The 19,552-nt window shown below is 37.0% G+C and overlaps 2 protein-coding genes across 2 annotated transcripts; both read right to left on the bottom strand.

Moving 5' to 3' along the window:
- Nucleotides 1-850: 850 nt before the first annotated feature.
- On the bottom strand, nucleotides 851-11,090 carry chst6 (carbohydrate sulfotransferase 6). The gene is made up of 2 exons (XM_058076370.2): nucleotides 10,938-11,090; nucleotides 851-4,094 (listed from the first exon to the last, which is right to left on the bottom strand). Exon 2 carries the CDS (start codon nucleotides 4,047-4,049, stop codon nucleotides 2,853-2,855), a length of 1,197 nt encoding a protein of 398 aa, XP_057932353.2. The 5' UTR covers nucleotides 4,050-4,094; nucleotides 10,938-11,090; the 3' UTR covers nucleotides 851-2,852.
- A 3,285-nt stretch (nucleotides 11,091-14,375) lies between these two features.
- tmem231 (transmembrane protein 231) lies at nucleotides 14,376-19,457 on the bottom strand. The gene is made up of 7 exons (XM_078792141.1): nucleotides 19,192-19,457; nucleotides 18,947-19,113; nucleotides 18,742-18,870; nucleotides 17,258-17,401; nucleotides 16,763-16,844; nucleotides 16,376-16,481; nucleotides 14,376-15,269 (listed from the first exon to the last, which is right to left on the bottom strand). The coding sequence occupies exons 1-7, from the start codon at nucleotides 19,328-19,330 to the stop codon at nucleotides 15,107-15,109; spliced, it is 930 nt and encodes a 309-aa protein (XP_078648267.1). The 5' UTR covers nucleotides 19,331-19,457; the 3' UTR covers nucleotides 14,376-15,106.
- Nucleotides 19,458-19,552: the final 95 nt, after the last annotated feature.

The raw sequence follows: 19,552 nt of genomic DNA, 5'->3' as shown, positions 1-19,552 counted from the left end.
TAAATCCGCCATTTGAGACATTTAATAAGACTCGTGCTCGTGTGTCGCTGTAAATATGTTCCCCAGGGATGTGAATAAAGCGCGGACAGGAAGTGACGTCGGGGTTTCAGCTTTGAGTATTTAAATACATTGAGCATAAAATAAGTAATAAATATAGAATCAAATATTAAAATAAATAATATAATAAATACAAATATTATATAATATAATATTGTAGAAAATATATAAATATAGTAATAATAAACATTTAAATGACAAACTGAAAATAAAAAGTACAATTAAAAATAAATAAAAATGTTAAAAATATAAATAAGGACTTCAAATAAAAATTAAAGTGTAAAAAATTAAAATGAGATAAATAAGTGTAAAAACAAAAATACAAATAACGTTGTGTAAAATTACTTAAGTGTAAACAAAATAAATATAAAAACACTTAAGTGTAAAAATATATATATTAAAAATGAGTTTTAAAAATTGGTTGAGTTTAAAAAATAAAATGGGCCACGACTTAATGACCATTAGAAAATGTATAGGTCCCGGAGTTGAGACCATTTTAGAGTTCCCATACTAAATATTTCTGCATAGGACACAATTTTGAATATTTAAAATGGCTTCTTGTGAGTTAAATTTGAAAATTTTCAGTTAAAAAGCAAACTGATTTGAAGAACCTCCAAGTACTGCTGATGTTGTGCTTCCAAACAAATCCACTTCTGCCCCGTTGTTGGCTGCAGTTGCCGTCGTCACCCTGCAAATGGTGCTCTAATGCAAAACACTCCACTGTTACTGTTACTGTTAGCAATAACAGCTAACCTGCTCAAAGTTGGAGGAGAAACTAGGGTGACATGGAATATTTGTGTATGTTTATTCCAGCCATTAATTCCATAATAAATAGGAAAACATCCCCGGCAGATGAGTCCAAACCCAGCAATCACATTGTACAGGTCACATTTACACATGTAATAATATTACATAATATATTAATATTCCACAATAGTAAACATCCAGTTATCATATTTGGGAGACTTTTCAGGACATGTTTGAACTTCAGACACCTAAACCGCCACACATTAGCGTTTACACCAGAAAGGTTGTGATCTGTTCCGCTCTGCTGCCCATCACAAGACAAATATTGACACTGGGAATTCAAACACTCCAACTTTACCGTTTTATTTTTTATTATCGTCCGCAGACAATCGTCATGCGTCTACTTATCACCCGCGGAAGGCACTTTGGATTGAATCCGTGTTTGGATGCTGAAGAGCTGAACTGGAATGCTGGAAGGGAAAATGTGGGGACTGTTTTGATGTTGGAAAAAGGGCTGGAAAAATGTGGAATTCTGTGGGAAAACAAAATGTCCTGATGTTGTAATGTTTTTTTTGTAATGGTGCTAAGAATTCTTAACATCAAAAGGTAATTTGTGCTTGGAAAACAATGGGAATTTTTGGAGTTTGCTAAATTTTTGGAATAGTTTGAGTGTGATGAGGGCGGCGCGGCGGTTATATTGACACTGGGAATTCAAACACTCCAACTTTACGGTTTTATTTCTCATCCGTAGACAATCGTCATGCGTCTACTTATCACCCGCGGAAGGCACTTTGGATTGAATCCGTGTTTGGATGCTGAGGAGCTGAACTGGAATGCTGGAAGGGAAAATGTGGGGATAAAATTGTTTAGCCTGACTGTTTTGATGTTGGAAAAGAGCTGGAAAAATGTGGAATTCTGTGGAAAAACTAAATGTCCTGATGGTTTTTTTGTAACGGCACTAAGAATTCTTAACATCAAAAGGTAATTTGTGCTTGGAAAACTATGGGAATTTTTGGAGTTTGCTAAATTTTTGGAATAGTTTGAGTGTGATGAGGGCGGCACGGCGGTTATATTGACACTGGGAATTCAAACACTCCAACTTTACGGTTTTATTTCTCATCCGTAGACAATCGTCATGCGTCTACTTATCACCCGCGGAAGGCACTTTGGATTGAATCCGTGTTTGGATGTTGAGGAGCTGAACTGGAATGCTGGAAGGGAAAATGTGGGGATAAAATTGTTTAGCCTGACTGTTTTGATGTTGGAAAAGGGCTGGAAAAATGTGGAATTCTGTGGGAAAAACTAAATGTCCTGATGTTGTAATGGGTTTTTTGTAATGGCGCTAAGAATTCTTAACATCGAAAGGTAATTTGTGCTTGGAAAACAATGGGAATTTTTGGAGTTTGCTAAATTTTTGGAATAGTTTGAGTGTGATGAGGGCGACACAGCGGTTATATTGACACTGGGAATTCAAACACTCCTGGTTTTTTGTTTTTTTTTGTAATGGCACTAAGAATTCTTAACATCAAAAGGTAATTTGTGCTTGGAAAACAGTGGGAATTTTTGGAGTTTGCTAAATTTTTGGGTGGTTGGCGCGCAGACCTCACAGCTAGGAGGCCAGGGTTCAATTCCACCTTCGGCCATCTCTGTGCGGAGTTTGCATGTTCTTGTGGGTTTTCTCCGGGTACTCCGGTTTTCTCCCACATTCCAAAAAAAACATGCTAGGTTAATTAGCCACTCCAAATTGTCCATAGGTATGAATGTGAGTGTGAATGGTTGTTTGTCTATATGTGCCCTGTGATTGGCTGGCCACCAAAAATGAATGAATGAGTGTGATGGGGAAATGGGAATTCTGCTGGAATGGTTAGAATTGTCATGAATGAAAATAAGATTTGTATTAATTAGCGTGTGTTTTGACGGGTCCTTCTACTGATTTACGAAAGGCGGCGGTTATGAAACAGAAGTGTGAGGATGAGCCATCACGGCCGCCAACGTCACCGCCTGTGTTTTGTAACTTGAGTCCCCAATGGCGTCGTACCGGTGCGCTCTTAACTTTTAGCCGAGTCGTCAGTTTTGGCTGGCAACCAGCTGAAGCGGTACGGTTCCCGCGGTACCAGCAAATCCGCGTCAAGTCTCTTCTGCTCTTTGTCGTTGTGAACCGTCCTGTATCCCAGCATCGACATGGCGCCCTGGCACACTTCCTGCACGCGCTTGACCTTACTGTGCGTGAGCGTGGTGCGCCAAGCCTGGGACACATCCGCCGCGTTCCTTGAAGTGATCTTAAAGGCCTCTTTCCCCGAACCTTTACCTTTTCCGTGAGTCAGTTGATGAATCCATTCCCTCAGCTGACCGCTCATGTCCAGTCCGACAAACTCGTACATGGCGGCGATCTCCTCGAGTGGATTTCTCGCCACGTCCTCGTAACGTACCAGTTTATAGCGGCCTTTCAGAAACGGCGGTGGTTTCCGGAGCGCCCGTTCGGCGACGCGCACGTGGCTGCGGCAGATCTCCTGCATGACTTGATACTGCACCTCAGCCGCCGGTACGTTTCTGTGCTCCAAGACAACGTTGTTGTCGCTAACAAACGCTCTAGCCGACTCCTCCCGAGACCGCAACACGGCTCGTGGATCTCGAACCAGATGAATGATACGGAGGTCGAGGCTCGGATCCTGAAAGAGAGGATATAAGGATTCCAGTTCAAAGAACCGCACCTCTTTCAACACCACGTGACTGTAAGAGGCGCAGGCCGCCTGCGCCCCCTGCAGGCCGCTCGCATCACACGCACGGAGGCATTGCGTTTGATTGCTGAAATGACCCCGTGCGGTGAGGGGGCAGGCCGGCGGTGAGCACAGCGCTCGACTGTGGCTCCACATAAACAAAGACGATACATTGTGGCGTTCCGGTAGGTAGGCCTCCATCACGGACAAGTCGCACTGGAACACGCTACGTGTTAGATCCCTGACAGCCATTCGCAGCGCATGAGCGCCGGTGTTCCTTAGTTTGGTCCAGACGTGCCAAGCGGGCTCCATGAGGTAGAAGACAGACGGGTGCTGACTGAACACCTGACCCACAAAGGAGGAACCCGATCTCCACGAGGACAGCAGCAGCACGTGAACTTTCCCGTCTGAGGGTGCCGAGCCGCAGGGGCTGCTGAGCGGGATGTACCAACCGCAGAAGAGGACGACGGCCGCTCCCTGAAGTATCACCAGAAACACCACCGTGCTGAGTTTCACTCTGTGAGGCATGATGGACTGGAGATGGTGGTCTTCGCTTTTTGGAGACGCACACGGCTGCAAAACAGAGTCCAAAATCAACACAGGAGGGAGCACAGACGAAATCATTAGAAAGGTCAGAGAAGAAATGGTCACGCTAAAAAGATGCTTTGATGATAATAGATTGTCCTTGAACCTAAATAAAACTAAAATCATGCTGTTTGCTAACAGCAGAAAGGATCAGCAAATACAAATAGACGGAAAGGAAAGGAAAGGATGGAATCCTAATTCTATGTTTCAAGTTCATATATTACGTGCGGAGTTCCCCAGGGGTCAATACTGGGGCCAAAACTGTTCAACTTGTACATCAATGATATCTCCAAAGTTACCAAAGACTTAAAGCTGGTATTATTTACGGGTGATACCACTGCTTTTTGTTCCGGAGGGAGTACAGACGAAATCATTAGAAAGGTCAGAGAAGAAATAGTCACACTAAAAAGATGGTTTGATGATAATAGATTGTCCTTGAACCTAAATAAAACTAAAATCATGCTGTTTGCTAACAGCAGAAAGGATCAGCAAATACAAATAGACGGAAAGGAAAGGAAAGGATGGAATCCTAATTCTATGTTTCAAGTTCATATATTACATGCGGAGTTCCACAGGGGTCAATACTGTTCAACTTGTACATCAATGATATCTCCAAAGTTACCAAAGACTTAAAGCTGGTATTATTTGCGGATCATACCACTGATTTTTGTTCTGGAGGGAGTACAGACAAAATCATTAGAAAGGTCAGAGAAGAAATGGTCACACTAAAAAGATGGTTTGATGATAGATTGTTCTTGAACCTAAATAAAACTAAAATCATAAAAGGACACACACCAGCAAATACAAATAGACGGTGTGGACATTGAAAGGGTGAAGGAAAATACATTTCTGGGGATCACAATAGATGAAAATATGAGCTGGAAACCTCATATTACAAATATACAACATAAGGTGGCCAGAAATATTTCAATATTGAACAAAGCAAAATTTTATTCTCAATCAGAAATCACTCCACACTCTTTATTGCTCTCTGGTTCTACCATATCTTACTTATTGTGTGGAAATATGGGCTAATAACTATAAAAGCAATCTTCACTGGCAAATGTACTGCAAAAAAAAGGTCAGTAAGGATAATTCATAATGCCGCCTACAGAGAACATACTAACTCCTTATTTCTAAAATCACAAATACTTCAACTTGCTGATATAGTTCATCTTCAAACAGCTAAAAATATTGCATAAGGCTAAAAATATTACCTAATTAGCTAAAAATGTCATCAAATACTTCTCTACAAGAGAGGAGAAATATGATCTCAGGGAAGAAGTACATTTGAAACACTTCTATGCTAGGACTACGTTATGCTAGCCATAGCATTTCAGTATGTGGAATCAAACTATGGGATGGATTGAGTAAGGAAATCAAACAATGCACAACGATGAGCCAATTCAAGAAACAATACAAGCAGTTGATGTTTGCTAAATACAAGGATGAAGAGTCTTGAACCAGTCATGATGTGCTATATATATCACTATATTGACACTTACTATGGTACCCATTATGGCATTGGATGCTCATATCACCCAGTACTTCGCTACGGGACCAAAATTAAATTAAATTAAATTAAATTAAATTAAATTAAATTATTAGGAAAGCAGTGAGTGAACAAATGTAACAGTTACTGATTGTAAAAGTACCAGATGGAGGGGTAGGATTTAATCAGCTTTGCAATTTCTTATTAATAGTAATGGCTGGTGCCACTACAAGTATGCTACCTGAAGAATACTAGGAAGCCCACAGCATGCATTGCCTAAAGGCAATGTTTTTGTAGTAGAAAGCCATTTAAGCTATTTATGTAAGAACTTAAGTGAAATTGGTTCTTATTAAGGAAAGCAAAGAAATGGCTAGATATACTCTCTGAAAATACTATTTTTGTTGTGAGCATTATATTCATAAAAAGGTATAAAAGGTAACAAGACATTGAAGTGAATTTTTTTTCAAGCTGGAGGAGACTGTGGACTGTGGAAGCTGCTTCTCCAGAATCTGTGCTGCTTATTGAACAAGCACAGACACGAAAAATGCACATGGCAGATGACGATATCCTCCCTCTTTGACTCCCCCCTCTCCCCTTTCTAAGGTCAGGACACACACACGCACACACACGCACACACATACACTCTTTTGGCATCATTCCCACAGAAATAACCACCACCTTTCTGAACACAATTGGAAATGCTGTCGTTTATGCCCACAGATCATCACATGGTGACACTTTCATAAGCATAAAGTCAAAATATTATGGAAATAAACTCCTAATAATAATAATAAGAAGATTTATATGATGAAAGTTTAAATTGTTTGAGGAAAAAAAACCCAGCAGAAATAGAAAAACAGCCGTAATTTTAAGAGAATAAAGTCAAAATATTATTAGAAAAATTTCATATTCTAACAAGAAAAAAAGTTGGAAATGTATGTGAATAAACTTGTAAAAATTATGTGGAAAAATAATGTATTTTTAGTCACATAGTTAAAATATTAAATGTTTTTATACATAATACAAATTGTAATAAAAAAAATAAAAAATTGTAATACAAGTTGTAACTCTTGGAAATGTTTCAATATCATAAGAATGAAGTCAGTCATTATGGAAATAAAATTATAATTAGATGAAAAAAAATTACATGATGAAAGCTGAAATTGTTGGGGGGAAAAACCGCCACCAAAAAAAAACCCCAGTAATTTTATGAGAATAAAGTAAAAAAATTTCATATTTTAACAAGAAAAAAGTTGCAATTTTATGAGAATAAAATCGTACTATTACATGGAAAAAATATCATTTTATAGTAGCAATATTATTTTTTTATTTTAAGTTGGAATACTTACAAAAAACAAAATAATATTCATTTATTTTTTAATTGTTTAAAATTTTGGTTGGGGAAAAGTTATCACAAAAAAAAAAGTCACAATATTATGGAAATAAAATGATAATTTTAAGAAGAAAATTTACATGATGAGAGTTTAAAGTTGAAATGCAGTTTTTTCTAGAAATACATGTAACTTCTTAGCGTATCTATATGTGTTGTTTTCCAAAAATATGGTCAATTTACTGTCCTCCTAAAAACATGCCAACAAATAAGCATTCATGTCTACGCCAAAGTGGTACATCCCTAAAATATCCGTGCACGGTTGTTCCAAAACATGGGCGTACACGTCTGGAAGATGTCGACATCCCTGGAATAAAACTTGCTTCCTCCCTGATGCTTGAACGACCCAAACGCCATGACGCTCACAGCAGCTGGCGTTCATTTGTGGATGGCGACAGATCATGAAGCTCCGTTTCACAACGCAAATAAAGAAGATCTGAGCAAATATTTAACCGAGGCGTTTAGTGACTGATTCTTTGTTTCACTTACGGACGGAGCAGGAAATCCTTCATTCTCGGATCATTTCTCACCCATGTGCATCGGTTTGCATCCACCCGACTGTGGGGGTGGGTCATTCCGACTACACCTTCAACTTATTATTGGACTGGAAAATGACAATTCATTCATGGGAACAATTTTCTGAGAATAAACTTGTAATATTATGTGCCAAAATAGTCATTTTACTAGCATATCCCAATGATGTACATTGTTAGCTAGCTCGTATTAAGTAGTTTTCTTGAGTTATGATGCACATAAAAGGGAAAGGGTTTTGAATGATGGGCAAAATTCCAAACAAAGTGCAGTTCCCCTTTAAGAATATCGACGTACATGTGTTGCTTTACTAAATATCAAAGCGGAATCCTTTCATTTTTCACTGTGTGAGTATTCGTCTAGTATAGAGCAACATTGTTGTAGGATTTTTGCACAGCTGCGTGATGCCGCCATGCCATGAGTGGGAGTGGGAAGGGGCTGCTTTGAAAGGATAAATAAACAACCCAACCAAACAGGCTGTTTTCTTCAACAGCTGCTCCATGCGTCAAGTTCACTCCAGGCTACGGTGGGTCGGTGTAAACACGGTCACTGGAATGACAAGACATTACCCCCCCCCCACCCCAGTTCTCTGGTGCATGACGAACAAGCACCGCGTTGACGTAAACGTGTTGCCGACTCATCATATCATAGACACTCAACTTTCTTTTCATAGTGTTTATTTATTTATTCCCGTAATATTTTGACTTTATTTTTGTAATATTATAACTTTTTCTGCAACCTAATTAAAGAAAAAATTACAACTTCATGTTATGAGAAAAATGTTATATTCTAACAAGAAAAAAGTTGCAATTTTATGAGAATAAAAAATAAAAAATAAAAATAAAAAAAATAAATAAATAAAAAATTAAAAATTAAAAATTAAAAATTAAAAATTAAAAATTAAAAATTAAAAATTAAAAATTAAAAATTAAAAATTAAAAATTAAAAATTAAAAATTAAAAATTAAAAATTAAAAATTAAAAATAAAAAATTAAAAATAAAAAATAAATAAAAAAGATGAAAAAAAATTACATGGTGAAAGTTGAAAAACCCAGTAAGAAAAACCCAGTAATTTTATGAAAATAAAGTCAAAATGTTATGAGAAAAATATCATATTCTAACAAGAAAAAAAGTTTCAATTTTATGAAAATAAAATAAAAAATAAAATAACAACCGTGGGCTGAGAATGCCCCCCAGACAGCACTGTGGCAAGTAATGGCAACCTAATTTTTTTTTTTTTAAATTACAACTTCAGTCTTCAGAGCCATTGCTTGCAAGTAAACAGAGGAGCAGATAGCTTAGCTGGCTTACAGCCATGCCCATATAAGGCAGTCCACCCCTCTATAACATCACAAAGGGGTCAGTTTTACCACGCCTTTTGAAACCGAGCGTTTTGAGCCATCCCAAACGTCTTTCAGGGCTCACTTCCAAAATGCGCAAACCTCATTATTTGAAACTTTAGCATGGTTTAGCACGAGAATACAACATTCTAACTACATTTATAGGTCAGAAAAAGCATCATAGCATCAACAGTTGGATTCGCATCACGATTTGTGGTTGCCGATATGATTCAAGGACGATATTAGTACATTTAACATCGGAATCGACTCAGTTGCTTGACATTTTTTCAGTTACTTTTTAGCCAAAAATTCAACCAGTGTGACTTAGAAATGAAAAAAATGGATACTGGACAGTCTCCTACATTCCCTTTTTTTTTTTGTAAGGGAATCCGGTATAAATCAGGAATAATGCTGACTGCTGTACTAAATAAATGACCAAAGAATAGAAAAAAAAAGTCCACAATGCAATACCAAATCCTGATGAACAGAAGCTAGTATACTACAGTATCTTGCTAGGATGAATTATTTACTTCAAATAGTGCAATCCAAACCTGCACTTTGCACTCAAAGAGGAGCGACATTATCCAAATTCCTCAGTAATACTACCATCAAAATGTACTTAACGTACTTTACATTTTGTCCCCATGAATGTCGATTAAAAAGGAAGTGACATTGAATACCCGATGAAATGAAGGAATGGATTTCACAGGTCAACTCCCAACAACTCCCATGACTACTACATACCTGGAAGACAATAAGTATCGATTGATTACCGTTTTAGATTGATATGTTGTTCAGAATGGAAACGTGAGAACCCGATAAAGTAAATATATTATTACATTATATTGTTACTGTTATTGTTATACTGTTACATTTGTTCACTTCCTGCTTTCCTAATATAGTTTGAGGTTTTGTTTATTTATTTAATTTTATTCAATTTTATTCAATTTTATTCAATTTTATTCAATTTTATTTAATTTTATTCAATTTTATTCAATTTTAGTTTTGTTTAGTTTACTTTAATTTACTTTAGTTTACTTTAGTTTACTTTAGTTTACTTTAGTTTACTTTAGTTTACTTTAGTCACATACCGAAATAGGAGGTGATATGAGCATAATTTAATTTAATTTAATTTTTTGTCCCGTACCAAAGTAAGATAGTAGCATTGTTTGAGGTCCTTACTCAATCCATTCCATAGTTTGATTCCACATACTGAAATGCTATGGCTAGCATAACGTAGTCCTAGCATAGAAGTGTTTCAAATGTACTTCTTCCCTGAGATCATATTTCTCCTCTCTTGTAGAGAAGTATCGGATGACATTTTTAGCTAATTAGGTAATATTTTCAGCCTTATGCAATATTTTTAGCTGTTTGAAGATGAACTATATCAGCAAGTTGAAGTATTTGTGATTTTAGAAATAAGGAGTTAGTATGTTCTCTGTAGGCGGCATTATGAATTATCCTTACTGACCTTTTTTGCAGTACATTCAGCGAGTGGAGATTGCTTTTATAGTTATTAGCCCATATTTTGCACACAATAAGTAAGATATGGTAGAAGCAGAGAGCAATAAAGAGTGTGGAGTGATTTTGCTGTAATGTATCATTACACAGTTGTTTTTTTAAAACACCTACAATGATGAATTTCCTAATAATGTACGAAATTATTATTATTATTGTACAAGTATGACTTTTTCTGGTCAGATTGCAAGTTAAAGAAATGGCAGAATGGATGTTATTATGTGTAATAGGCAAAAGTTGTGTGGACAATGTTCCCTTGTGTGCTCCCAGAAAGAAGGCTTGTTCTCCGGTGTACTAAACAAGCGTACCCTGTGGGATGCATTCAGGAGCGTGTGTTCATACCTTTACGCCGTAAGAATGGCGTTGCGAGTTGAAATAAAAACATCTCCCAAGTACAGTGCTACCTCTTGGGTGTGTTTCCAAACTTTTGGGAACACGTCCCTCATTGTGAACTTCTAGCGGGCGAAGGAGCCTATCGCCCCGGTGCCATGGAAACTAGCTGAACAAGCTCAGGTAGGAATGCCTTCCTTCCACACAGCCACACCAGTTTTGGATCCTACCTTGACGTTGGAAGTGGAGACGGAGCCGGTCTTCGGTTCTTCCCGGTCCGCAGCCAACCTCCGGACCGCCTTATGTGGGTCCGGCTGTGTCCGAAGTGTCGTTTGAGACGTGGCCAGGGGTCGTGTTGCTAGCGGCTCAGTAAGGAAGGCCGCCATTGGCTATCCTAAAAGTCGCTCCAAGCGCGTGGCGTCATTGTGTCATTTGCATAATTGGCTGTGACGTTTAATTGCAATCATGGAAAACAGTAGGAGACGACAAGTGAGTATGAAAAATACATGAAAAACAGCTGTAATTTTAAGAGAATAAAGTCAAAATATTATTTAAAAAATGTCATATTCTAACGAAAAAAAAGTTATAAAATAATGTATTATTAATCGCATAGAGTTGAAATATTAAATGTTTTGAATTAAAAGAAATAAATTTTAAAAATACAAATAAAGTTGTAACTGTTGGAAATTTATGTTGGGGAAATGTTTCACTATGGAAATAAAATTATAATTAGATGAAAAAAAATTACATGACGAAAAACCCCAGTAATTTGATGAGAATAAAGTCAAAATGTTATGAGAAAAATGTCATATTCTAACGAGAAAAAAGTTGCAAATTTATGTGCATAAACACAAAATTATGTGGAAAAAATAATGTATTTTTAATCACATAGAGTTGAAATATTAAATGTTTTTAATAAAAAAAAAATACAAATAAAGTTGTAACCTTTTGGAAATTTATGTTGGGGAAATGTTTCACCATGGAAATAAAATTATAAATAGATGAAAAAAAATTAAATGATGAAAGTTGAAATTGTTGGGGGAGGGGGGGGGACCCCCAGCAGAAAACCCCAGTAATTTTATGAGAATGAAATCAAAATGTTATGAGAAAAATATTATATTCTAGCAAGAAAAAAGTTGCAATTTTATGTGGATAAACACTAAATTATGTGGAAAAAATCATCTATTTTTAATCACATAGAGTTGAAATATTAAATGTTTTTAAATAAAAGAAATAAATTTAAAAAATACAAATAACGTTGTAACTTTTGGAAATTTAGGTTGGGGAAATGTTTCACTATGTAAATAAAATTATAAATAGATGAAAAAAAATTACATGACGAAAGTTGTAATTGTTGGGGGGGGGGGGCAGCAGAAAAAAATCCAGTAATTTTATGAGAATAAAGTCAAAATGTTGAGAAAAATGTCATATTCTAACAAGAAAAAAGTTGCAATTTTATGAAAATAAAATAAAATAAAATAAAATAAAATAAAATAAAATAAAATAAAATAAAATAAAATAAAATAAAATAAAATAAAATAAAATAAAATAAAATAAAATAAAATAAAATAATAAAAAATATATATGAAAAACTACAAATGAGCTGTCAATCCTTCCATTCCATCCGGTAAAACGACCATATTTTACGTTTTTTTCCCCCAGGACCTTCCCTTTTTAATATTTTCTTATGGGAAAAAAACCTCTTTGTTTACAACTTTAGTTGTTGTTTTGTTTCTCATATTACTTAAAAACAACAACATATTTCTCATAAAAGTACGAGACTTTACTTCTGATATTTGCTATATTTACTTTTCTGGGTAATTAGATTTAAAAAAAAATGTTCCATGCTGCAATAAAATAACAACCATGGGCAGCACTGTGGCAAGTAATGGCTATTCACTGTTTTAAACATCATTAGAGCCCTCCAGACATGAAATAACAACCCTATAGTCATCTTCACGCCGGTATTAAGTAATATAGTAGACATAATAAAAGATATCAGTAATACATAACATACTGTGGACTCACACATGGACAATGGGAACGTTTATTGTTTTTTTCCGGACAGTGTGCTTCATGCAGTGGCTATTGGCTCATGAATGCAACATTTCTGACACCTAGTGGCCAGTGTGGAATACGAAACATCACCGTTCATTTGACCGACATTTTCAATCGGTCCATGTCCCTATAAGACTAGTTTGTCCAAGTTTGACCCCCTGGTTCATGCCCAAGGTGGCCCCTTCAGATAAAATGTCTGACTTCCTGTTTTGGAATATTGGTTCTTTAGAGATATCTCCACCAAATTACGTAATTAGCTGGGGCTAATTAAAAGGGGCGCTACTGATTGAGTCGTACTTTTTGTTCTCAGGCCCAAACAAGGGAACAAATCAAATAAAGACGGACGTTCTCTCAGAATAAAACCCAGAATGAGAAAATGCTAAACACTAAACAGGATGCACCTGCTTCCTGTATGAGCCAGACTCATCTGGTCTTTGCTGCCAGAGGGCGGTGTTGGGGTCCGGGCAGACTGTGCCCCATTTGGGCTTTTAGAAGTAGAAACATGAGCACAGAAGGAGATAATACAGGGAGTGTCTCTGTCTCTTCTAGCTAAACAATACTCAACAGTATCGCATGAAGGGTCACCTTTCTGAATGGCTTCCCGGTTCTCCTTACGCCAAAAATCTCACCAGGAGCTAATTACACGCCCACAGTCACAGTGACGATGTCGAGTGATGGAAAGATCCACTAATGTATGTTTTGTTTATTTAGACAACGCATAAACGCATAAGGACGTTGTTGTGATGCGCGGAGTGTCCTTGAATGCATCTTACGGTCGTCTCGTGACAATGCGGAAGTTAGCTAAACGAGATATCACCGTTCATTAGAAGAGTTACGTTAGCTTTTATTTAGTGTTTGTTGTTTTCCGTTCACACATTTAAACGTTTGTGTTTTGATTTATTTTTTCGATTTAATGTGGACTTAATGTGGACATGTTCTTTGCTTTTAAAACGTTCATTCCAGGATAATTTTATAGACGAGTGCTGCTTTCCAAAGTACTTTTCCCAGATGGAAGTGGTTGACTGGGGTCCATGATCTAATTCAGTGGAACAACTCCAGCACCGCTTAAGTCAGCTTTCGTGTCTTTTCCAAATTTGAACACACCCTTCATACACAACATGGCAGACAAATACAAACGCCCAATGGTGCAGGGAGTCATGGAGGGGGGAAAAATACCATAATAAATTAAGTGTTTGTCATTGATAAGGCAGGGTATGACCACAAAAGTAGAAATATTCAATAAATACATTTCACAGAGAACAGTGACAATGACCTACTGAATAAACCTTTATTTAATCCAGTAGATTAAAAAAAAAACAATGTCTATATACAACAATTTACAAAACATTGACATGTACTCCATCCACTCAAATTCTTTAAAAAAAATCAAACCATTCAATCTATTAACACTCTATAAGAGTAGACTTGCATGTTTTGTGTCATAAAATATGAAAAATATTTCATGAAAACATTACAGACCGCACAAAAGAGAGTGGGCTTTTAATGGAATTTTAATTTTCCAACTATTTCAGGTTCCTGGTTTCTAGATTTTATGACTGACTCGTAACATAACTTTTTTTAAAACCTGTTTTTCTCAAAATGACACGCTTTTCCTCACGAGGGTCACAGGGGTGCTGGAGCCTATCCCAGCTGTCTTCGACCGAGAGGCGGTGGCCAGCCAATCCCAGGGCACATATAGACAAACAACCATTCACACTCACATTCATACCTATGGACAATTTGGAGTGGCTAATTAACCTAGCATGTTTTTGGAATGTGGGAGGAAACCGGAGTACCTGGAGAAAACCCACGCATGCACGGGGAGAACATGCAAACTCCACACAGAGATGGTCGAGGGTGGAATTGAACCCTGGTCTCCTAGCTGTGAGGTCTGCGCGCTAACCACTCGGCTTAAAAAAATATTTTAGTATTTAAAAAAGTAGCAATTTAGCAACAATGAATCATAATATTATGAGGAAAAATAAGGACATTTTAGTAGCCAAGGCTCCAACTTATTTTTTAAATCCTCTGTAAAAAGTAACTTTTTTTCTCTCAATATTTTGACTTTATTCCTGTAAAATCGTCTGCTTTTCTCATTTCTGCAACCAAATTTTTGTTTTTCAACATATGACTTAGGAAAATATTTAAACTTTTTTTTTTTTTAATTATTGGCACCTATAAATATCGGTACCTGATTTTTGTTGGGTTTTTTTTGTTTTGTTTTTGGCGTCTTCATCATTTAACTTTGGTCACAGAGCTGAAAGTCAGTGTTGACAGGGTCCACTTGATTCTGTGCCTAAAACACAAAGAGCAAAACCTCCTATCCCGTGTTGAAGCGACGTCAATGCTGGTGAGGTTTTCCAGGCGTGACCGGGACGGTGGTTAGCACCTGGTTCTGGAAGACAAACTTCTGGATGCGTTCAAAAAGCCAGCGAAAAACCAGAAGAACGCTGACATATTGGATCCAGGCAAACTTAATGGTTTCCCAAAAGCCGGGACGATAGGTGCTGGGAAGCCGTCAAGGAAAACGTGAGCATGGGAGGGTCACACCATACGGAAACACCTGACTTATATTCACTGGATTTTATGTCATTCGTGTGTACAGCCTCAGTCACTTTAGTGTTCCTTTTGGTCAGGGGTGTCCAAACTGCAGCCCTGGGGGCCATTTGCAGACAATGATTTTTTTTTTTTTGGCCCGCAGCACATTCTAAAAATATAATTTACCTAGAAAACTAAAACAACAACAAAAATGTTAAAATGTCATTATCATTTTACCAGAATAAAGTTAAATATTAAGAGAAAAAAGTTTCAATCTCATGAGAAAAAAAGTCACATAAAGTAATATGAGGGAAAAAATGAAATTTTTGTAGCATTTACTAGTTGAAATAGAAAAAGAAAAATTATGCATTTAATAAATATCTGAAATAAACACTTGAAAATTAGGTTGGGGAAAAAATAAAAGTTAATATATATAATAGGTCAAAACATTATGCGAATAAAGTAATAATACGAGAAGAAAATGTACAAAGTGAAATATTAGAAAAATTATGTGAAAAAAGAAATAGCAAAAAGGCACAAAGTCAAATTATTATAAAAATTTTTTTTAACAATTTTAATTCAGAATAAACCGGTAATATGAGAATGTCGTTTTATTAATTAACAATACGACAAAAAAGAACAATATAATTTGGGGGAAATTAGGGTGAGGTATTAAGGGAATAAAGTCATAATACTATGAAGAAAAAAAATGTAAAAAAAAAAAAGTAAAACAAAAATGTACAAAAAAAGTAATTTTTTTTTTTTTTTTTTTTTTTTTTTTTTTTAAATCGAACAACAGAAATTTTACAAATAGTCAATACGACAAAAAAGACGTATTCCAACAAGAAAAAGGTAAACATTTTGCAAGAATAAACTTATAAAAGTCAGAGGAAAAATTTGGACTCCCCTGCTTCTGACTTGCCCAAAAACTTGCCTTATGCCTTCTCGAAAGGAAACTAGTCCATAGACCGAGGACCTCCTGTACCCACATTATTTCCATACCTTGCTTTGTTTCCCTTCAGGGGTTGACTAAGAAGCAGAATGGCAATGAAGCGTATTCTTGAAAGGATATCTAATTACCTCTGTGGGGTAGCGGATCTCCACGTTCAGTAGGAAAGGAGAACCAGCAGCCCGTCCCGTGGTCCACACTGGCGTGGGGCAGGAAAGTACCGTGGTCACTTTGAAGGAAAGGTGAAGCAAAGAGAACAATTAGCAAACGTGTCGACATCAGGTCACCGGTACGGCTTCTACCGTAGCTAGGAGCTGCACCGCTAGGAGCTAAGGTGAGCCTCCAACAGGGATTTACGGACTTACGGAATGCTTTCCGGAGCCCGGGATTAGGCTGTTTCTGCTTGAAACTTGAGTGTTTGCACATTTCTCTATTTACTCAATCTGTATTTGCAAACACTCCAGGATTCATATTTTTCATAAAACAGCAGTCAAGCTTTCTTAAACTTACAGTTTCGTTCCTGGTAGCGCCTCACGATGCCGTCAAGGTCGTATGCACTTGCAAAAGGGCTGGAGGTGTCAATCACAGACACCTTGATTTTGACACACACACACAAAAAAAAAATCCATAAATATGAAGAAATTATACTGGTATTGCATGATGATACTTCCAAAAATAAAAGAGCTCTCTGATTTTGTTTTCACCTCTAAATGCTACTAATGCTAATCTATGATGGGATCATATTCATCTTCTGGTTGGTCCATGTGTACATGTGCTGAAATGGAATATGCACACATACATACACACGGATAGCGGAGTGCATGAAAGTCTTAAACACCAACAGGACGCTAAGATCCTGAAGTGTGGAGGCCAACTGTTGCTCAGGCGAGCATTAAATGTTGTGCAAGCAGTCAACACTGCTGTGGGTGGTCGGCGTATTTGCACCTTGTAAAAAAAAAAAACAGGTTTGCACAAAGATGAAGCCGTTATTCCTACGTTCCTTACGTTGTAAATGTTGAATAGTCCGCGGTGAGGCAAGGGCGTCCTCTGCTGCAGCCTCAGGTCTCCGCTGACGAAGAGCTTGGCTCCGGGGACCGAAGAGGAGTGCTGCACGTAAGCCAGGCTCTGCATCACCACTGTTGACTTTGTCTGGGGAGAAAAAAATGGTTTTACTTTATTTATGGGTTGTAAAAAAAAAAATAGAGTGGAGCGTAGAAGCTTGAGATGGGAGCTGTAGATGTTTTTTCACCAAGTTCTGCTTTGTGATAAAGGTGTAATGCTATTAAAGTGACATTATTCAGGCTCATAATATTACACGTTTATTCTCATACAATTGGCATCATTTTCTCATTCAATAACTTTCTTTTTGTCCTGTCCAGCCATCAGGGCAGATAGCATTATTGATCTAAATAAACAAATTTGCTCAGCCAGGGAAAAAAAGTGGAACCGGAGCAGGAGGGGATAGAAAAGAAGAAAAAAACTGAGGTGGGAGTGCGGGGACAATACAAAAGAGAGACAAGAACAACAGCAACAATTGCAATGACAATAACAGAACAACAAAAACAAACAGGACTACATCAGCAAATATCTAACAACTTAGTATTTTCACGATATTCTCATGATAGTACATTTCTGATGTTTTTTTCCCCTAACAATTTCAACTTTAGTCTTATAATAACGTCAAAATATTACGAGAAAAAGACAACAACAGAAGTTGCAAATTGACAAGCATAACTTAAAATATCAAATATTGTCATTTTAACTATTATTTTAACTAAATTTTTGTAAATTTTGTAAAATTCAGAGTTTTTTTTCCCTGTTAGAATATTAGTTTTTTTTAATACTCTGACTTATTCTCCTGTGGTTGTGTGCTGTGGTTTTCAATTTTCCAACTATTTCAACTTTTTTACAAGTTGTCTTCTCATAAAAAAATTCAATTCAAACTTTTATTTTTGTTTTTTTTTCTCATATTACATCTTTAAAGTTTTTTTTGTATTTATTCTATGCTACTAAATTGACATTTCCTTCATAAAATTGTGACCTTTTTTGCAATAAAATGCAACTATTTCTTTTAATATTTTGACTTTATTCTTGTAAAATTTCTGCAGGTTTTTCATTTCTGCTTCCAATAATTTCAACTTTCCTCTTGTAAATGTTCTTCTTGTAATTATGATTTATTCCCATGGTATTATAACTTCTTTCCCAAACAGCTTTATATTGTTATGGTTGTTACTAATATTCCGACATAAAAAATTATATTTTTCCATTACTGCCAACTCGCAACTGTTTTTCTCTCAATATTTATTATGGATTTTTACTTTTCTTGTTAAATTGTATTTTAGAATGGCTGTGTGGAGCGAGGTTTACTATTGCACAGCCACACATGCCGGCATCTGTTCCACGGGCACCCAATCAACCTCATTAATTAACAATAAAGGTATGTTACCCCACTCTAGCCCACGGGTACAGTCTTTCAGTAGCATACTCACAAAGAGCTGGTAGCTGAAGGTCAGAAGCAGTTGGACACTGTAAACACTTTCCTCATCTTTCAAGGGTAACTGCAACTGAAAAACCAGGAGATCCAGCTTCCCGTCCTGGTTGTGGTCCTCTTCTCTCACCTGTTCAGTTCAAGCACACAGAAAAAGCACATGAGTCTGATGGAGATGAACACTGCCGTGCATGAGCAAACCTCACAGAGACAAGAGGGATTCTCAGGTTGTCCCCCAGCATGTTGTTGAGATGAGGGGCGGTGCTCCAGGCTACATAGTCTCCGCTTGTGCTGGTGGAGGCTACCAGGAGAGTCTCATACTGGAAGCGCACTACCGGCTGCTCCTCATAGGTGCTCCTTTTAATCCAGAAACCTGCAGAACGAGCGAGACAGGGCGTTTAACTCACACAATTGCCACTTGTTTCTTTTATTTGACGTTACGTTTCTGTACCTTGGCTCCTGTACACCACCAGCAATGGTGGGATGTAAGTGAGGCACAAGACCGCAACAAGGAACACGGTGGCGCTGGTGCAAAGGCTGGTTTTGTACCGAATTAAAGCAGGATGGGAGTAAACTTCATAGAAAGGCATAGCTGGCGATATATGACGTACGTGCACGTCTTAAAAAAACCGTGCGTTGTCTCATCAACAAACTAGCCGGTTAGCTAGCTGCTTAAAACTGTTTACTCGTTCTTCTTTTTCTATACTATTAAGTGCAATACCGCCACCTACCGGACTGGCGTGTGGTGCAGTTGCAGTAGCTAACTAAACGGAATTACCATTCAGAACACGCTCGCTGATATCCAAAAACAC

The sequence above is a fragment of the Doryrhamphus excisus genome, linkage group LG1 (genome assembly GCF_037039965.1).
Source record: "Doryrhamphus excisus strain RoL-2023G ecotype Guam linkage group LG1, RoL_Dexc_Guam_v1.1, whole genome shotgun sequence".
NCBI classification, from domain to species: domain Eukaryota; kingdom Metazoa; phylum Chordata; class Actinopteri; order Syngnathiformes; family Syngnathidae; genus Doryrhamphus; species Doryrhamphus excisus.
The sequence above is the reverse complement of the archived record's forward strand: the minus strand, read 5'-3'. Positions and strand labels throughout refer to the sequence as shown.